The sequence below is a fragment of the Oryctolagus cuniculus genome, chromosome 1 (genome assembly GCF_964237555.1).
Source record: "Oryctolagus cuniculus chromosome 1, mOryCun1.1, whole genome shotgun sequence".
NCBI classification, from domain to species: Eukaryota; Metazoa; Chordata; class Mammalia; order Lagomorpha; family Leporidae; genus Oryctolagus; species Oryctolagus cuniculus.
The window spans coordinates 236,090,023-236,109,742 of NC_091432.1; the positions used below are offsets into that span (position 1 = coordinate 236,090,023).

A 19,720-nucleotide genomic window follows, 5' to 3' on the forward strand; every position below is an offset into this window, starting at 1 on the left:
TGTCCCCTCCTCCGGCCTGGGTGCTGCCCTTGGTTCCTGTCTCCAGCAGCGAGGCCCCGGCTGTCTGAGCGGCTCTGGTTGGAATCACCTGTCCAGTTTCTTGTGGGCGGGGCAGGGGCGGGGCAGGGGCGGGGCCAGAGCCGGGCAGGTGCCGTCTGCTTCCTGTCAGCTGTCCGCAGGGAGCCGGGTCTGGGTGGGGGTCTGGCTGGGGTGGCTTAGCCAGAACCTCACGCGGGTCAGGACGTGGGAGCGGGACATGGCCCCCAGCTTTAACCCATCAGTGTCCAGGCGAGAGACGCAGAGCCCGAGGCCGGACTCGGGAGCCGTCGACGCTCAGAGGGCTTCCGCTCTGGGTTTCCTCTGGAGGTGGACGGTCAGGGAAACGGCCGTGGGTCCTGGGGAACGGTCGGTCCCGCAACACCCGCCCCTCCCGCATCCCCAGACCCACTCACGCCCCAGAAACTGAGGGGACCACAGTCTATTTGACACCGAGCGAGCTGGACATCCCAGCACGTGGTTCTGGGTGGTTCTAGTTGAGGGTCAGCTCAGTCCTCCGTGAATGTTGGCGGAGCGAGGCCCTAGGCATGGTCAGGGCGTGGAGGCCTTGCACAAACCGAGTCCTGCAGGAGACCGAGACGAGACTGGCGCCCCTAGCGGACAAGGGAGGTATTGCGCTCCAGCTCCACTTGACATCTAAGACCCAGGCTTGGCCTGCAGCTCTGGGTGTGATCTCAGAAACATGGTGGTTCTTCTGTGCCTCGGTTTCTTTATCTGTAGAATGGGCTCGGTGATGTCTCCCTGCCTCCTAGAGAGTGTCGAGGGGCACAGCTTAGACCTCCTGGGTCCCCCACACCTCACGGCAGGTGCAGCAGTGGGGGGCACTCAGCAACCATGGCTGGGGGGCTGGAGGTGCTCCGTGGCTCTGGGGGGAGGGTCTCAGAGTGTAGGGCGGGCAGATGTCAGGACGTCTGGGGACCCCCACGCACGGCCGCCAGGCTGCTCTGGGGGAGGTCGGCAGGTGCTGGGTGGTGGCCTGCGACAGTCTGGAGGGGGCCTGCCCCCCAGGGTGTGGTCAGGTGAGCAGGGGAGGGAGAGTGGGCAGCTGCCCGCCTGGCAGTCTTGGGCTGGGGTCTGGGGGCTCAGGATTCCGCTGCGTCACCTGGGTCTGATACTGACCCGGCCCTGGCGGGGAGCGGTGTGAGCTGTCTCAGCTCTCTGAGGGATGCCCCGCCATGGCAGGTCTCTGTGTGGCACTGTTTCCCCGCCCGTGTGGGTCTCTCTGTGTGGCACTGTCTCCCCCCACCGTGGCTGGTCTCTGTGTGGCACTGTCTCTCCATGCCGTGGCTGGTCTCTGTGTGGCACTGTCCCCCCCCCCCCGTGTGGGTCTCTCTGTGTGGCACTGTCCCCCCTGTGGCGGGTCTCTGTGTGGCACTGTCTCCCCCCCCGTGGCGTCTCTGTGGCATTGTCTCCCCCCCGCCGTGGCGTCTCCGTGCGTGGCACTGTCTCTCCACCCTGTCTCTCTGCAGCCTCTGGTTACCCCTCAGCTGTTTGACTGACAGGTGTCAGGAGTGCGTCCTGGGTGCTTCCTGCCTGTGCTTCTGCCCCTGCCCAGCACAGCTGAGGTCCTGGCTCCGGTGCCCCGCGGGGCCGCCCAGCTCCTGCCCTGCCCCCTCCGCTGCACCTGTCCGGAGGAGCCCCTGGGGGTCCTCCCAGCCCCAGTCCCTTTCGTTCTGGGATCCGCCGTCTTACCCCATCCTTAGATGTGCCCCTGTCCTTGGCGTCTCCAGGACACTGCCTGGACGCGGGTGCTGGCGTCCTGACGGCTCCGCCCCGCGCTCAGAGCTGCCTCCCGCCGGGGCGGAGGCGGGGCTGTGTGTGCCGAGGAGGCGGGCGGGGCTCTGCTGCCCTCCCGGGCTGGGATTGCAGCCGAGTGAAAGTGCCGGGCTCCAGGCCTGTCTTTTCCATGAACTCTGACGCCTGCTCCCTTGCTGGTCCAAATGGAAAAAGGAGAACCAGGCCCCTGGAGGGCGCGCCTGGTCTCTCTTCCCAGCCTCTTGGGAGATGTTTGCTGATCTGCCTGCTGCAGCGGCCGAGCCTAGCTGGGGGCCGTGGGCAGCCCCGGCGCCCCGCGGTCCCTGCGTCCCGGGCAGCCCCTCCCTGGGCACGTTTGTCTCGGCCGGGCTCAGCTGGTTTCCTGCCCAGGCCCACGGCCTCCTTCCTCCGCACGCTGCCTTTGCTTGTGGCCCCGGGCAGCCCCGAAGCCTCTCCCAGTGCCCTGGCTGCCGGTGCCCTCTGCCCAGCGAGTTTGGACCTGTCCCACGGGGACGTGGTGCCCTCCGTGGGGGCCGGGATCTGAGGGTGGGAGCTCTCGGTGGGCTCTCACGCTCCTGTGCCCGCGGCTCTGCACCTGCTGTGTCTCTGCCCTGATCTTGCCGCCCACATCCACTTGCACAGCTCTGCTCTGGGGGCCGGGTGGGCAGCGGCCACGCCAGGCAGGGTGGGTGGACATGGGGGGCACGGCCCGCTCGGAGTCCTTGCTCCTCACTTCCCACCGGGCCGTGGGGTCTGCGCCATGACACTCGCCTCTGGAGCTGCCCGGATGCCTGGGCCCCGTGAGCGCGTTCGGCCTGCCCCGTCAGTGCCTCTTGATTGGAAATCGACTGCAGCCGGGGCTGGGCTCAGCCGAGGGTTGCTAAAATGTAGCTTTGTGTTTCCTGACCACCTACCGTGTGGCTTGGAGCCCAGTGACGCCGACTTAGCCCTGCCTTGGGCAGCTTCCGATTGGGCCCCAGAGAGAACAGTCAGTGCTTGGTGGCCCCGCATGAGCTGCTCCTTAACCCCCAGGTCTCTGGGCTGCCCAGCAGGGGGCCTCTGGGGCTGCGAGGTCAGGCTGACCATTGGCGTGGGCAGCGCCAGGACCAGGCTGCCCCCCATCTGTTGTGCTCCCCCCTCCACGTTGCCTCCTGTGTCTGCGTGGCCCAGAGGGCCGGGCTGGCAGCTGCCTGGGCAGGGGTGGGGAGGAGGCGGTGGCCGGGGCTGAGGACTGCGCAGGTGTAGGGGAGGGGTGGGGCGGACAGGCCTCTCCTGTGAGGTTCTTCCCCTTCCTGCTCTCGTGATGTCTTTATTTTTAGTGAGAAAAGATGTATCTTAGGAATACAGGAGGATCCCCCACCATCTTTAGACAGAGGGAACCTGAGGGTACTGGCTGCCCGGTGCCCGGTGCCCGGTGCCCGGCCCCACCCAGCTCCCATTCGGCAGGGCGCAGCCTTGGGGTCTGAACGCGTGACCTCACACTTCCCGGTCCATGGCCAAGGCGGGCGTTACCACAGCTGCCCCCACCAGGGGGCGCCGGAGTCCTTCGGGGCTGCCCTTGGGGAGGGGCTGGGGGTGCACAGGTCCCCTCCTCCACATGCCGGTCATCAGGCATGCCCTTGCCTTTAACTCTAGGGCGCTGGCAGCCACTGGCCCTGGGGAGTCGGGGGAGTCGCTGACCGGGCGGGCAGGCGGGGGTCCTGGAGAACCCCTGGAGACACGAGGCGGATCCATTCTCATTCTGGTACCAGAATGTAGCCCAGATGGACCGATGTGAATTTTATTTTATTTTATTTTATTTTATTTTATTTTATTTATTTGAGAGGCAGAGCTACTGACAGGCAGAGAGAGAGAGAGAGAGAGAGAGGTCTTCCATCCGCTGGTTCACTCCCCAGATGGCCACAGCGGCCGGAGCTGCACTGATCCAAAACCATGAGCCAGGGTCTCCCACGCAGGAGCAGGGGCCCAAGGACTTGGGCCATCTTCCACTGCTTCCCCAGGCCACCGCAGGGAGCTGGGTGGGAAGTGGAGCAGCCGGGACTCGAACCAGCGCCCATGTGGGATGCCGGCACTGCAGACGGTGGCTTGTTAGCCTGCTGTGCCACAGCACCGGCCCAGATGTGAACCTTTCGCAATGACGCTGCACAGCCCCGCACAGGAAAGCAGAGGGGAGCGCGTTGCATCATCTCGGGGCGGCCTAAACCCCGAGGTGACGCAGAACCGTGTCGGCTCTGCGAGACTCCCGGCTTCCCGTGTGACTGCCAGGAAGCCAGGCCCCGTCAGCAGAGGAACGGGGCCGGAGGGCTGTCCTATGCAAAGAGCAGCTGCAGGTCACTAAGAAATGCTCCGGACGGAAAACCCAGGCGACTTTTACACGCGTGGGAAGATGAGCCACAGCAGAGCATGCAGGAGCGGCCCCAGCGCGGCCCCGCGGGCCCCCGACACGCATGCGCCCTCCAGTCTGCCGGGGCACTCCTGAGGGTGCCGTGGACGGCCAAGCCTGGCCCACCCCAGTGCCCAGGGGAGGCGGCGGCAGCGTGCCCCTCCGGGTTCGGGGCGCCCCCTCTGGTGAAGGGAGACTCTGGCAGCTGGGCCGTGTGGCCGTGGACTGTGGGGCAGCTGGGGCTTTCTCTGCAGTGGGCAGCTGTGTGCAGGGGGCGTGGTCCCCGCCCGCGGCTCCCTGGGAAGGGGCGAGTATGTGGTCACGGGGAGGCGGGGAGAGCCTGGGGGCTGTGCTGTGGCCGCTCTGGGATGCTGGCCAGCTCGCCCGCTTTCGTCTGAAAAGACTTCGCTCAGTCAAACAAGATTCTGCTCTTAAAGAATGAGAATTCAGAGGGAGCCAGGCGGACCCGGTGGGGGCCGGTTGCTGGCGGCTGGCGTTCTTCAGGGAGCCCTGGGAACAGGTCCTGCTCCTGGAGGTTTTCAGAGCCGACTCTGTCCTCTGTGGCCGCCTTGTGCCCATTTTACAGGTGAGGAGGTAGAGGCTGCTATATACCTCACCCAGGGGGCTCATCCTCGGCACACACGGGTTGGGCTGGTCCCTCTGCCCTCTGTCTTGCTCCCGGATAGCCCGCGGGTGGACCCAGGGAGCCAGAAGCAGACGGCTGCCCACCTCCTGGAACCTGAGCCCAGGCGTGGGTCTCAGGTCCATCACCTGGACATGCCCAGGCACAGGCAGCGAGGGCTGGGGCATGCCCCCTGCCTGGCCGGGGACCCTGGTGTCTTGTTTCCACCCGGCCCTGCAGATCATGAATTTCTGCCCCCAGCCCCCGCCACCGTTCCCGCCGGTGGCACAGCTGAGCGCGTTTGCCTCTGGGACTCAGAGCCGGGAGGCGGTGGGGAGGGGCTGGGCTCCGTTCCTTCGCTCCTGGCCCGCGGCGCGCCCCCAGCAGGTGAATCGTGGCGCCAGATGCCGGAAGGGAAGGGATGCGCTGGTGCCTGCCTTGGGCTGGACGGCGGGCCGGTTACGTGTGGGTCTGTCGGCTGACCCGAGTGCAGCTGCGTTCTCTAGGTCTCACTGGTCAGCCGCTCGCCACGCCAAGCTGACGCCCCGAGAGTGACGACTAAGGGAGACCGCCAAGTGAGGCCGCAGAGGCCGCGCTGGCCAGGCTGAGATCCTGCAGCTGGGTGGGGGTTCCTCAGGGCTGGGGCTGGGGCGGGCGGAGGGTTCGGGGCGCAGGGGCAGAAGGAGTCGCGGCCTCGACGTCCGGGACCTTGGTCTTTGAGGGACGGGTTTAGCTCGGCCGGGGCCCAGCGTGAGCTGGGGCAGCAGGAGGGGAGAGGAGCAGAGCGAGGCGCTGGGCGTCTGTGACTCCATTTAAATTAGGAAGGTGTGCCGCTGTGCTTACCCTCCCATGCACCCGCCCGCTCATCCATCCTCCTGTCTGTCTGTGCGGAACCCACCTACATCTCAACCTGTTCGCCCATCACTCGCTCATGCATCCGACTGTCAACCCACCCACCCACCTGTTCACCTCGTTAATCCTCCCGTCCAGTGTCCTGGCCTCCATCTATTCCTAACTGCTCTACCCATGCGTCCACTGCGTACCCACCTGCCCGCTCAACCGCCCTCCCATCCAACGATCCATCAATCAACCCACCCACCCGTCCACCCAGCTGTCCGTCTGTCCACCCACCCATCACCCACTCGTCCATCCCCTCTCTGGCCCGCTGAGCTGCCCCCTACCATACCGCTTGGTGTTTGGGGGGTTTATGATCAATGCAGACTCCCGCGCTCTGCGCCAGAGCTCCTCCGAGACCAGGAGTGGCTACACGGCTCCGGCCTCGGCAGTGCTAACCTCGGCGGGCTCCCCCTGCGACTGTCGACTGTGGCTGCGTGACCTCAGCGCCGTCACAGCGAGATGCGCCCGGAGGGGCCGTGGGGCTGGAGCGGCCGGCTCGCGGGAGGGAGCTCAGCTGCGTGCTCGGCCGAGGGAGGTGCACGGGTGGGGAGAGCGGGCCGGTGCCCGTGGCCTTGAAGCGTGAGGCAGCTCTGGCGCGGCCGCGGGAGGCCGAGGGCCCAGGGGTTCCAGGGCGCTGGCCGCGGGCTCGGATTTTCTGCTGCTGCTCCAGAAGCAGCTGTTGCCGGCTGGGCCTGTCCGGCGCGGGGTCTCCGGGCGCTGTCCTTGTTCCCCGCCCTCCAGCCGCTTCCCCTTCAAGGCCCTGCCTGAGCAAGTGCGGCCACGGGGCAGAGCCTCCCTGATGGTTTCTGTGTGGCCCCACACGCTGTGCTCCCCTTCTTCTTTTCCCTATAAAGATTTTATTTATTTGAGAGGCAGAGCTACAGACAGACAGGGAGAGAGGGGTCTTCCATCCCCGGTTCACTCCCCAGATGGTCACAACAGCCAAGGCTGGGCCAGGCCAAAGCCAGGAGCCGGGAGCTTCTTCCAGGTCTCCCACGCGGGTGCAGGGGCCCAGGTACTTGGCCATTTTCCTCTGCTTTCCCAGGTGCATTAGCAGAGAGCGGGACTGGAAGTGGAGCAGCCGGGACTCGAACTGGTGCCTGTGTCGGATGCTGGCACTGCAGGTGGCACGTAACCTGCTGCTGTGTGACAGTGCCGGCGCCTGCTGTGCAGTCCCGGGGCCGTGCAGAGACCGTGCCTGTGTCATTACACGAAGCCATTGCACGGTGGACATTGGGTGACACAGATTTTGTTAATTTTCTGTAAAAGCCGTCTCTGTCGGGGCTGGCGCCTTGGCTCACTTGGTTAATCCTCCACCTGTGGTGCCAGCTTCCCATGTGGGTGCTGGGTTCTAGTCCCGGTTGCTCCTCTTCCAGTCCAGCTCCCTGCTGTGGCCCGGGAGGGCAGTGGAGGATGGCCCAGGTACTTGGGCCCTGCACCCACATGGGAGACCAGGAGGAAGTGCCTGGCTCCTGGCTTCGGATCAGTGCAGTTCTGGCCCGTTTGGAGAGTGAACCAGCAGATGGACGATCTCTCTCTCTCTCTCTCTCTCTCTGTAACTCTGTTTCTCAAATTTAAAAAAAAAAAAAAAAAAAAAAAAAAAGAAAAAAGCCGTCTCTGTCCGCCAGCGACCAGAGAGCGCGGGGAAGACACTGAAAAGGAATTGCAGCCGCTGAGTGTGGGTTTCGACGGCAGGATCAGTTCCTGACGTGAACATCCTGGCCTGGCCTGCGCCGTCCTTATGGGGGGGGGGGTGCTGTGGCCTAGCGGGTAAAGCTGCCACCTGCAGTGCCGGCATCCCATACAGGCGCCGATTCGAGTCCCGGCTGCTCCACTTCCGCCCCAGCTCCCTGCTGTGGCCTGGGAAAGCAGTGGAGGATGACCCAATCCTTGGGCCCTGCACCCACGTGGGAGACCTGGAGGAAGCTCCTGGCTTCGGATCGGCGCAGCTCCAGCCATTGCAGCCATTTGGGGAGTGAACCAGCGGATGGAAGACCTCTCTCTCTCTCTCTCTGTCTCTCTCCCTCTCTCCCTCTCCCCCGCTTCTGTCTCTCTCTCTCTCTCTGCCTCTCCCTCTCAGATTAATAAATCTTTGAAATTGAAGGTGGACCGTGGATCCGAGTGTAATATGTAGAGTTATAAAATAGTGGATACGGGCATCTTTCTTGACCCGAATCAGGCGGAGATTTCTCAGGACACGGACGGCCGAGCTGTGCAGGGTGCAAAGGCGAGCCAGACCTCCTGCCTGGAACTTGGCGCGCTCTTCAGAGGGCGCCGTGGAGAGACCGGAGAGGTAGTGAGGTTGGGATACAATGTTTACAAAACACTCCCCTAGTAAGGGCCTTAGTTAGGAGACACAGTCAGCCTAACTGTAGTTAGGCTACAGTTTCCAAACAGCAGGCAGCTGACGGATTTAAGCCTGGGCAGAAGACGCCCACGTTGGTTCACGGGATCGACGACGGCCGCCGTGCCTGTGAAGAGATGCTTAGCAGCTTAGGTCATCCGAGAAGTAAAAATTAAAACCATACAGTGACGGCATTGCACGCCTGCGCGCTGGCGGGCGAGGCGGGGGGACACGGGCGGGCGCACGGCGCTGGTGGGGGCAGCCTCTTGGGAAAGCAGCGTTTTGTAAAGTTAACCCCCGCCTCGCCCCGGGACACAGCAGTTCTACTTCTAGGCGCTCGCTCACGAGAAGTGGAAGCTGATGGACATGGGGGTGGGGGGACCCCAGCGCCGCTGCATTGTGGGCACAGAGATCACAGCCTGGAGCCCCAACAGCCCGGGCTGCGCCCACTGCAGTGCCTCTGGGCGGGAGTGCAGCTCAGCTGGGAAGGAGAGGGGCCGCAGGTGCAGGGGTCAAAGTGTCCCCTCGGGGCTGACTCGGGATCTGATGCACAGACAGCGGTTCCTGGCTGGCTGGGCAGCGGGGGCCTCCACGCCTGTGTTTGGTGCTGGCGGCAGTGCACTGTCCCCCCTGTCTGCCGCCCTGCCTTTCAGCGGCGGGTCTGTGTCGCGCGTGTGTCCGCGCTCATCGCCTGCTCCTGGCTCGGGCAGTGCCCGGCGCCTGAAGACGTAGCCGCCTCTTCCTCTGCTCGTTGGGGGTGGGCTCCGTCTGCTCCCGTGGGGTCCGTGGGGCCGGGGGCTCCTTTCCTGCTGGTTTACCCACACGGTTGGCACTTGGTCCTGGCTGCTGGCTGCAGTCCTGGCTTTCTCTCTGCGTGGGTTCCCCATGACTGTGGGGCTGGGCTCCGAGACACAGCCGCATCGCCGCCACCAGCTCGGTGTCCCCTCCGGCACGTCCTGTCGGCCGCGAAGTCACAGAGCCCACCTGGGCCAAAGGGGAGGGCAGACTTCGCACCTGGTGGGCCACTGAAATGTCTGCACGTCAAATGGTCTCTGTGTTTTCATAGAATGGGGCAGGTGTTACTTGGGTTTATACTTGGGCAGATTTTTTTTTTTTAATAATGTATTTGGAAGTCAGACTTGCACAGAGAGAGAGAGCGAGAGAGAGAGAGCGAGAGCGCGAGAGCTTCCATCTGCTGGTTCCCTCCCCAGATGGCTGCAGTGGCCAGGACAAAGCCAGGAGCCAGGAGCTCCACCCGGGTCTCCCACGTGGCTGCAGGGGCCCAGGGACCTGGCCATCTTCTGCTGCCTCCCAGGCCACAGCAGGGAGCTGGGCCAGAAGTGGAGCAGCCGGGACTTGAGCCAGTGCCCGTATGGGATGCTGGCGTCGCAGGCGGGGGTTTTGCCGGCTACACCCCAGCGCCGGCCCCTGTGTGGCAGCTTTTCCCGAGTGGACGCCGGGGAGCAGGCAGAGGGCTGCCACGCCCTCCGTGGACGCACCGTTTGTCGCTTTGGTTGGCTTCCTGTCTGTGTTCCCACGAGGATACGTTCGTGCTTCGTGCGCTCTGCCGTGGCCGTCTCTCCCGGCCTGGCCGTCTGCCTCAGCCGCTCCCTGGCCAGCTCCTGCACCCATCTCGGGGCGCAGCTTCGCGGATTTAACCCAAGGGTGTGAACTTTCTCTCCACCCAGCGTGCTTTGGCCATCTCAGCGTCGCCCGCAGGCCATGCAGAACCGTCAGCCTAGGAGGCGGCCTGCTGTAGATGGAGTTCCAGTCCGCCCGTGGTGGCCCTCAGGGCCAGGCCGAGGGGCTCCGCCAGCGGTTGGGACGGGTTTGCGGGATCCGGGTCGTTCTGCGGGATGCAGCCCGCCGGGGAAGGTCTGGGTCTCCTGCACAGCCCAGCTGAGCTGTCTCAGGGCCGCAGAGCCCGCGCCTGCCCCACTGTGCGTCCTTGGCCGGCTGGGGCACGGGGTGGCCGGCCCGGGTCCCCGCTTGCGTGGGAGCGGCCCGCGCGCTCCTGCTTTCCTTTCTTCGAGCGCTGTTCTGAGCGACCGCTCCGGGCCCTCGTCTGCCGCCGTGTGCCAGTGCTGAGTCTGGTCCCTTCCCTGGAGGAGGTGGCCGGCCCGGGAGCGCCCCTGGGCCTGATGCGTGAGGCAGAGGAAGCGGGGACAGCGGAGGGGGGAGCCCTTCCGCGGAGGGGGAGCCCCTCGCCGTGCCCTGGGCCTCTGGCTCTCCTCGGGCTCCGTCACTGACGGCCTCTTGGGTGCTGCTTTGCTCCGGACGAGTCTGAAGGGGGGGAGGGAGGGGCCCAGGTCCGGCCTGGTTGCTGCTACTAACGCCAGGTGCCATTCGGGGCTTCCCCGGGAGTGCCCTGGCCTTCAGCCTGTGTCCCAGCGCCTGCTGCCCTGAGCGAGGTGCTCTTCCGTTGCCTTCTGAGTCCCGAAACTCGACAGGGGGCACACGAGAGGCCCACGGGCCTGGCTCGGCTCAGCAGGGCCGGGCTGTGCTCCTGACGCTGGGGTGCCGGGAGCGCCAGCTCAGGAACGGCGTGGAGCTTTGGGGTGTGCCCGACACCCGGGGGGGCTCAGTAGGCACTGCTGGGTGGGTGCTGCCCCCACAGCAGCCAGGCGGCCCCGGTGACCGGAGCTGCTTGCTGGGGTCCCTCGGGCCCGCGGGGCGGTCTGCTCCGGAGCTGGGTGACCCCTGTCGTGGTCAGGCGCTACCGTCCTCAGCACAGCCTCCTGCTGCCGAGCCTGGGTGCGGCCCCAGGGGCCGCGCTGTGTCCTCAGGGCCTCCCGCTGGCCTGGCGCAGCGGCTCAGCCTCGGCCTTCCCAGAAGAGCGCATCTCACACCTGTCAGTGAGCAGGCCCGGCGCGGTGGGGTCTGGCGCCGGCACAGCGCCCCGGTCCTCCAGCGTGCCGAGGTCGCTCGCCTTTGGGGAACCCCAGAGGCATCGTCTCGTCCCCGGTCAGGCTGTGGGCGCAGATCCCGCCGGCGGTGGCTGGGTGTGCCGGCTTCTGCCGGCTTCGTGTCTTGGCGAGGTTCTGCTCTGAGGAATGCGAGGGAGAGAGAAGCGTGCCAATCAGTAAGGCGCTGGAGGGCGGCGACCACAGCACAGCGGGAGGCCTGGCAGATGCCGTGGAGCCGGCGCGCTGTGCCGCCCGAGGTGGCTCCTGGGCTGCTGCTCCCCCGAGTCCTCTGCTCTGGGGCCGGCCCCCTCTGGTGGCCTGGGCTTGGGCGAGGTGCTGAGTTTTGTCCAGAACGTTCCATGGGTGGCCCTCGACTGTGTTCCCATCTTGTCTTGCTCTCTGTCCTTAGAGACGTGGCCTAGGTCCCCTCTGCAGAAACCCCCCCCCGTCCCTCCGTGGAACCTCGCTGCTGGCGTGGCTCGTGTCACCACTGGGCTGGTGTCTGTTGGTTTCTCACCTGCCGGCCTGAGGCTGCGTGCCCGGGGTGGGGGTGGGGGCTGGTGTGGCGGCTCAGCCCCAGGTGAGACCCCCAGGGCCACCGCCCCTGCTGGGTCACACCCTCTGGGAGCTCTAGCCCTTGTTGGCTCCAGGAAGGACGGCCAGGGAGCGAGGAGCAGCCGCCTGCTCGGCCCGTCGTGGGGGACACAGCGTCTGTTAGCGTCGCTGGCCAGTGTCGGCCAGCGCCCCACCGTGCTGGCCCTGCCTGCTCGAGCCACAGCGCGGTGAAGGGGCCAGACCCGCTCTGGGAGGTGCACCGAGCGGCCTAGTGACAGGGGAGGGGCATAGCGGGCCGGCTTCCCCCACCATGGCTGCCAGCACAGGACGCTGGCTTGGGGGTGCTTGGGAAGCGGCACTGGTGCAGGGAGGCCCTCCTGGTCCGTCAGTGGAGACAGGACGGTGACACCTGCGCGTCGCCAGCCGGGCTAAGATCCGCTGGCAGCTCCGCCCCCTGCGCTCACCATCCACCTCTTCATTTGCTCATTAACTGATTCATCCCCCGCCTGCTCCCCACCCACCCAGCCAGCCAGCCCCCGCCTGTGCACCCACCCAGCCAGCCAGCCCCCACCTGTGCACCCAGCCAGCCAGCCAGCCAGCCCCCACCCAGCCAGCCAGCCCCTGCCTGTGCACCCACCCAGCCGTCCATCCCCCCATCTATGCACCCATCTACCCTCCCCTCCCTCCCTGCACCCATCTGTCTTCCATCCTCCCATCCTCCCACCCAGCCACTCATCCACCCATCAGCCTACGTATCCGTCAGTCCACCTGTCCATCCATCCGTCCACCCGTCAACTCACCCCCCATTTACCCACCCAACCGTCCCTCCATCCATCCTCCCATTCTCCCACATACCCATCCGCCGGTGCCCACCCACACATCTGCCTGCCAACTTCTCAGTCCACCTGTCCTTCCGCCTGTTCAGCCATCTGTCCAGCCAGCCAGCCACCCATCCATCCTCCACTCACCTCTTAACCCTCCCCTTGGGGTGAGCCCCCCCCATGTGCAGAGTCTCATGTTCTATTTCTCTCCATGCTGCCTCTGTGGTACACAGCCCCAGAACCCAGCCACGGCCCCAGAACCCAGCCACGGCTCCCAGAACCCAGCCACGGCCCCAGAACCCAGCCACGGCCCCAGAACCCAGCCACGGCCCCAGAACCCAGCCACGGCCCCAGAACCCAACCAAGTCCCCAGAACCCAGCCACGGCCCCAGAACCCAGCCACGGCCCCAGAACCCAGCCACGGCCCAAGAACCCAGCCACGGCCCCAGAACCCAGCCACGGCTCCCAGAACCCAGCCACGGCTCCCAGAACCCAGCCACGGCTCCCAGAACCCAGCCACGGCCCCAGAACCCAGCCACGGCCCCAGAACCCAGCCAAGCCCCCAGAACCCAGCCACGGCTCCAGAACCCAGCCACGGCCCCAGAACCCAGCCACAGCTCCCAGAACCCAGCCACGGCCCCAGAACCCAGCCAAGCCCCCAGAACCCAGCCACGGCCCAAGAACCCAGCCACAGCCCCAGAACCCAGCCACGGCCCCCAGAACCCAGCCAGGCCCCCAGAACCCAGCCACAGCCCCAGAACCCAGCCAGGCCCCCAGAACCCAGCCACGGCCCCAGAACCCAGCCACAGCCCCAGAACCCAGCCACGGCAGCTCCGAGGTGGGCGGGCGCCTGCTGGTTCCTGTTGCTTCTCCCGCTGCCCTTAGCCCGCTGAGACAGCTCCTGCCTCCTGGGGGTGACGCTGGCCTCAGACCCGCGTCCACGTGTCCCCAGCGCCCGCGCTTAGATGGAAGCGGGGACGCAGCAGCCGGAGGGAGGGTGCCAGGCTGGGCAGGGAGGGACGCCCGGACTCTGTCCAGCCCCGCCCCACACCTTGTACAAGCTGTGGCTTTTCTTAGCTCTGGCGCAGGAGGGCCCTGGCCGGCGACAGGGGTGGCACCGGGCCTGGGAACGGTGCTGTGGCCTTAGCGCGTTGCCACAGAGGCCCGGGAACACACACCGGGGAAACAGCTGGCGCGCAGCCCTCTGCCTTGCGATGGAGAAACCAGGCGGCAGGCGGGCTGCGTCCAGGAGGCCCCAGGTGGTGGCCTCGCTCCCTGCCCGCAGCCGCGCCCGGCTCTGGAAGCCGCTTCTGAGGGCCCGGGGCTCGGCGCTGTGTCATCTCGGCAGGTGCACCGGCGCCTGGCTCCGTCGCCTCTTCCCACGGCCGCGTCCAGGCCAGGCCTGGCAGCTGTACTCGGGGACGGTGGCCCGGCCAGGGCTCTGTCCGCGGCACTGAGCCACCGGAGGGGCCGCCCTGGGTGCTGTATGTGGGTGGGATCTGGGGGCTGGGGTTCTCTAAGGACCAAGGGTCCTCGTGTGCCCCCCCACTTTGCACTGGTTTCCGTGCAGAAGAGGGAAACCCCCGCCCCCGTGTTTCCGACTCAGCTGCAGGCAGGGGCCTGGGCGCTGCAGGCCCCGGGGGACGCGGCTCCTCGCCTCGGGGGCGCCGGGACGGGACAGCAGCCTTGACTTGCTCTCCTGGTCCCCACTGGCAGCTGGCCTGGTGCCGTCCTCTCCTCCCGCCCCCTCCTCACCCGCACCTGCTGCTGTGCCCGCTGCCCACCCGGTCTGTCCTCTGGTTAGGGGCTCGCCTGGACAAACAGCGAGGCCGTGTGGCCGCCCTGGGCCCCCGCCCCCGCCCACAGCACCGAGGCTGCCGGGGCAGCAGCCGGCTGGGAGGAGCCAGCACCCACGGCTCTCCTTCACGCACAGACCTCCCGCCTTTCCAAAGCGTAGGAATTCCCTTCGGAGCGAGCCCCAGCTCGCAGTGAGCTGGTGACCCGCGTGGTACAGGAGGCCCGAGAGGCCAGGGGCGATCCTGCCTCAGCCCAGGAACGGGTGCTGGGGAGAAGTGGACACTGGCTGGGTGCACGGAATGTGTCCTCAGGCTTGATCCAGGTGCCCGGGCGACATGGCCAGGGTCCGTCTCCCTGGACGCTCTCTCTCCGGTCGCCAGGACACGGCCAGCTTTGTGCAGCTCCGGGTTCCCCATCTGTGCTTGGTGCCAGGTGGAGCTTCATTGGCCTGGCCCCGTCTTGGGGACAGGGTGGGCCTGTGCCCTGAGCGGCCGGCGCCTCTCCACACACACCCATACACCAAAATGCCCAGGGTGGCCCCAGGACACTTGCTCTCACCGTGCTGCCATGTTTGAGTCTCCCAGGGAGACTCTGGTGACCTGGGCTGGGCTGTGTTGTCCAGGTCCAGGCCCCTCGGTGGGTACCGGCTGGGCGGCTGGGGTCTTTGAGATGTAAGTGGAGGAGGCACAAGGCAGAGGGCGGCTGCCTTGTGCTGGGGGCAGCTGTCCAGGGACCACCACGGCTTCTCCCCAGCCCTCAGGCCCCCTGCGCTTGCCCTGGACGGAGGGCAGGAACCTTCCGGAAGGGACGAAGGGACACCTGTTCCTCCCTTGCCCTTCGACTCCCCCAGGGTGTGGCTGTCACTGGTGGGTGTTCGGGGCAGTGAGGGGCTGGAGGCCAGCGGCTCGCGGGAGGGGTGCACGGTCACCGCGGCGTGGCGCACTCTGCACGGGTGGTTCTCAGTGGCCGGGTCCCCACGGCCGTCAGCTGTGTCCAGGGTTGCCAGAGCCGCCTGGGAGCCTGGGGTTGCATCGCGGCTGCCCCCTGAGGGTTGGGGTGCACGAGAGCCACGCAGGGGTGGATAAGAAGGTGACCGCGTGGAGGGGGCGTGCGCAAGGCCTGCGCCGGGGGCGGCTGCTGCAGGGGTGGGAGGGGCCGCCTGCGCTCCGTTTGGTGTTCCTCAGTGTGCTGGTGGCAGCAGTGGCCAGGCGGGGGCCGTGCTGGCTTCCAGGCCCCGCCCCCGGGTGCTAACCCCGCCCTCTGTCCTTGCAGCTGAGCCCGCGGATCTGCTGAAGGTTCTAGATTTTCACAACCTGCCTGACGGTGTCACCAAGACCACGGGCTTCTGTGCCACGCGCCGCTCCGCCGCGGGCCCGGACGTGGCCTACCGAGTCACCAAGGATGCGCAGCTCAGCGCGCCCACCAAGCAGCTGTACCCCGGTAAGAGGCGCCGGCTGCCACGCCGGCGGGTGGCCTGGGCTAGGGGCGGGGCCGAGCTGGGAGGGGCCTGGTTCTCAGGGACGCCCTTCCCAGGAGAGCTGTCACTGTCCCCTCCACGCGTGACCCTCCCGCAGTGGACAGGCCAGCCCCAAGTGCAGACGGCAGGTGGGCAAAGCCGCCAGGGGGCGCAAGGCTAAGAGAAACCTCAGGGTCGTGGGACTCGGGGTGCGGGGCGTCGGCCGCCAGCAGCCAGCAGCCAGCAGCCAGCAGCCTGGCCCCTGCGAGACCATGAGAACCGATTGACAGCGCTAGCCCCCGCTCCTGACGATGACCCCGGAGCTGCGGGATGCAGTGTCCAGGCGCCCTGTGGGGTGGCCGCGGGACAGTAGGGCCCCGGCCCCACCCCCACGCCCTGGCTCACCCGGCCCCGCGCAGTGAAGCCGGCGATTGCCCAGCTGTTCACCCTGCGTGGGCGTGGGCCGTGGGCCGTGGGGCGTGGGCCGTGGGCCGTGGGCGGCTCCCTCCGATCTCTGAGATGGGGACCGGGAGCCCAGCTCTGTGAGCCGTGGTCCGGGAGGAGCCCCGCGGTGCCTGGGATCCCGTGTGCCCCCGCCACCAGGGGCCTCTCCCCGGCCCGCCCAGCCGCTCCCTCAGCCTCCTGGGAGCCCGCGTGGTTGGGGGGGTGTCTCCCCAGCCTGGCCCCCCACGGCCCAGCCTCCTGCCGAGCCCCCCTTGGGCGCCGGGGTCACCCTGGCTCCCCGATTCTGGCTCTGGCTCGTGGATGCCAGCTCACCAGTGAGGAGGCGCCGACCCTCAGCCCCTCGGCCTCCCAGCCCCCGTCTGCTTTGGGCTGCGAGTCCCCTCTGCCCCTGCCGACTTGAGGGTCTCCCGTGGGGGCAGGGTCTGCCGGGGCGGTTTGCTCTCTGGCTGGGAAGTGCTGAGCGAGCTGCCACTTCTCTATGGCCCGCAGGGCCCCGCGCCGCCACCTTGGGGGGTGGTCCTCTGACCGCGAGTGCCTGCCGTCCCCCAGGGTGCACAGTGTCCACGGGCACCTGGAGGTCCCTGCCGGCCACGTGGTGGCAGAGGAAGGGCGGTGTGGGCCCCAGACCCGGTGGAGCATGGTCCAAGGGACGCCCTTGCCCGGAGACCGGGAGAAGCCCCCCAAGCCGGTGCCGGGACCTGGGTCCTGGTGGGCGCCCAGCGTGGGGCTGGGTGGGCCTTTGTGAGCTTTGCCTGGCTTGGTCCCCTGCTCACAGCCCTGACTGGCCGGGCAGTAACCTGTACCTCCCCCCACGTGGACCCCAAGTCCTGTGTCCCGTGCAGGGGACAAAGCCGCCTGTGGTGTGGGCGCCAGGTTGTGCCATGAGCGGGACAGACATAAACCCTGCATCCCGCGCACGGGGGCGGCCGAGGCCCACAGGTCAGCCCCGCCCAGTGAAGGCCGGACCTTGGGGGTCCCCGCCCTTGGGAGCAGGGCGGAGGCCAGACCCCCCAGGCGGGAGTCATCTGGCCTGGCTCAGCCTGGCCTCTGCTGTGCGCCTGGCGGCCAGGGAGCTTGACTCCAAGCCCCGCCTTTCCCGACCCACAGTTCCCAGGGCCCCAGATCTGGGGTGGGGGTGGGTTCAGAGAGGCCCCCAGGGCTATCGTGCTCCCCTGCGGTGGGCACAGCCTGCAAGGTAGCACCAGCCAGGGGCCCCGAGGGGCAGGCCTGGCCGTGTGCAGGGAGCTCAGGCACGGCTTGATCAGAGCGCAGAGGGAGGTGGATGGCTGGCAGAGGGCGGTGGACGGCTGTGCAGTGCCTGGGCTGCAGAGGCGGCCGGGGCGTCGTGCTGTTTGGTCCGCAGAGGGTGGTGGCTGGGCGTGCGCAGGGGCTTCCCGGGGCGTCTCATCTCCGTGCCCTCCCGCAGCGTCTGCGTTCCCCGAGGACTTCTCCATCCTGACCACTGTGAAAGCCAAGAAGGGCAGCCAGGCCTTCCTGGTGTCCATCTACAATGAGCAGGGCGTCCAGCAGGTCGGCCTGGAGCTCGGCCGCTCCCCCGTCTTCCTCTACGAGGACCACACGGGGAAGCCGGGGCCCGAGGCCTACCCCCTCTTCAGGGGCATCAACCTGTCGGACGGCAAGTGAGTGGGGGCGGGAGCCCGGGGAGCCCGGGGAGCCCCGGGGTCGGTCTTGGTTTATGCTCTGTGGCTCTGGGGCATCTCCCGTGCCTGCTGGCCCTCCGGTCTCTGGTTGGGAAATGCACACAGTGCGCCCGGTGCTAGCCTCCGCGTGCCAGGCCGGGTGGAGGGGTGGTGTGGCCTCCCCGGCACGTTCCGGAAAGACCTGAAGGTGCTGGGTCCCCACGCTGGTGGCCCGGAAGCCCCCTCTTCCGCGGCCGCCGATGCGTCTCCAGGACGGGACTCCCGGATTCCCGTTCGGATTTTGGTCCGTGCGCACGAGACTGGCGCTGGCCCCGGCGGCCCCTCCTGTGCCTCGTGACACAAGGGACAGCCGTGGACCGGTCCGCTCCGGGCGTCTCACTGCAACGTCCCGTGGTGCCGGGGTTCCGACGCCTGCCCGAGGCTTCTGGGCCCTGCACGGCGGAGCTGGGGTTCACGCCCTGGCCCCGCTGACCCCACGGCTCTGTTCTGCCTGTGCCGGGAGGGGCTTCCTCCCTGTCGCAGCACGAGGCCGCTGGGCTGGCGCTCCGTGGTGCAGGCCCCCGCTCCACCCCCGGGCTGTCCCTTCCTCTGCAGGTGGCACCGGATCGCTCTCAGCGTCCACAAGAAAAACGTCACCTTGATCCTGGACTGCAAGAAGAAGGTCACCAAGTTCCTGGACCGCAGTGACCACGCCATCATCGACGTCAACGGCATCATCGTGTTCGGGACCCGCATCCTGGATGAGGAAGTGTTTGAGGTGAGCGGGGACGTGTCCTGGCCGGGGACTAGCAGGTGCTCTCGTGGCCCGTGGTACTGCCACTGTGGCCCGCTGGATGGAGAGGCCAGACCGGGCCACACTGGAAATGACGCAGGCCGGCGCCTGACCACCGACACTTCTGGAAACTCCCAGCAGGCTTCTGGCTCCTGCTCCCGAGGGGCCATGCTGGGAAGGCACAGCCGCCCTCCTGTGGCCATGGGGACAGAGCGGGGCTGGGTCCCGGGGTATTCTGGTCGGTGGTGCTCTGGCCGTGTGTCACGGGGGACCCGGCTGTCCCGTGGGGCGTCTGGGGAGTGGGAGCCTGAGTGGAGCGGACGCGGGGCCCCAGCTTCAGCCCGCAGTGGGGGTGCTTGGTCAGGGAGCCGCTGCCAGGTGGCCGTGCGGGCTGAGACGCCTGCAGCGCTTGTCCTCTGGGCCTGGGTTGAGTGGCAGCCAGGAGCCCGGCCGTCTGGCTCTGCATACCTGTTTGGGCTCCGTGAACGAAGCGTGTTTGCAGACGTGGTGTCTGAGCGTGTCCTGCTCTCGCCCGGCCTCCCCCCGCCGCGCCTCCCCAGTGCACAGCCACGGGCCTCTCACCTGGGCGGCCCGGGACCCCCACACCATGCGTGGTGTCGAGGCAGTCCCGGCGCTGCCGACACACCGCGGAGACCGCACCTGCTTCCCGCACACCCGCGTGGGCGCCGGTACCCGGGCGAGGATGAGGGCGAGCCGGGGGCTGTGGCCTTGTGCAGAGGGGAATTCCCAAAGGACCCTCTTCTTGCGCAGTTGTCACAGGGACCCCCGCCGTGGCCGGGCGGGTGTGGAGAGGGGTGAGCTGCGGGGAGGCCGGGGAGCTGTGGGTCTGGCTGCCGGCACACGCAGCCCGGCGGGGGCTCTGCAGGCCGGGCTGGCTCTGGGCCCGGTGGGCACGGCTGCCTTTGTGACCCGTGGAGTCCAGCTCTGGGTGGGCTCCTGCCCTTGAGACCAGGGTGGACCTGCTGGAGGACCGGCTTCCTGGGCCGAGTAGGGAGGGTGTCTGCAGGGGAGGCCCGAGGCCGGGCGGCCGCCTCACCGGGCAGTGGCTTCCCCGCGCCGTGCCACGTCCTTGTTTCTAGGACCCTTTTGTGCCTCGTGTGCACAGATTCGGGAAAAAGCTTGGTCTTGCCTTTAAGAAATTGGGGCCCTAGAGGAGACAGCGCGTCCTCGACTCTCCCTGGGCGGGGAAGGAGGACGAGCCCGCTGTT

General features: G+C 67.4%; 1 protein-coding gene across 4 annotated transcripts in view; it reads left to right on the plus strand.

Annotated features, from left to right (window-relative positions):
- Positions 1 to 19,720, plus strand: part of COL5A1 (collagen type V alpha 1 chain) — a 106,488-nt gene that overhangs the window by 12,586 nt on the left and 74,182 nt on the right. For all 4 annotated transcript variants that reach the window (XM_070066681.1, XM_070066680.1, XM_070066679.1 and 1 more), the window contains exons 2-4: positions 15,410 to 15,577; positions 17,485 to 17,698; positions 18,314 to 18,476. In XM_070066681.1, coding sequence (XP_069922782.1) covers positions 15,410 to 15,577; positions 17,485 to 17,698; positions 18,314 to 18,476 — 545 coding nt within the window. The remainder of the gene's footprint in view (positions 1 to 15,409; positions 15,578 to 17,484; positions 17,699 to 18,313; positions 18,477 to 19,720) is intronic.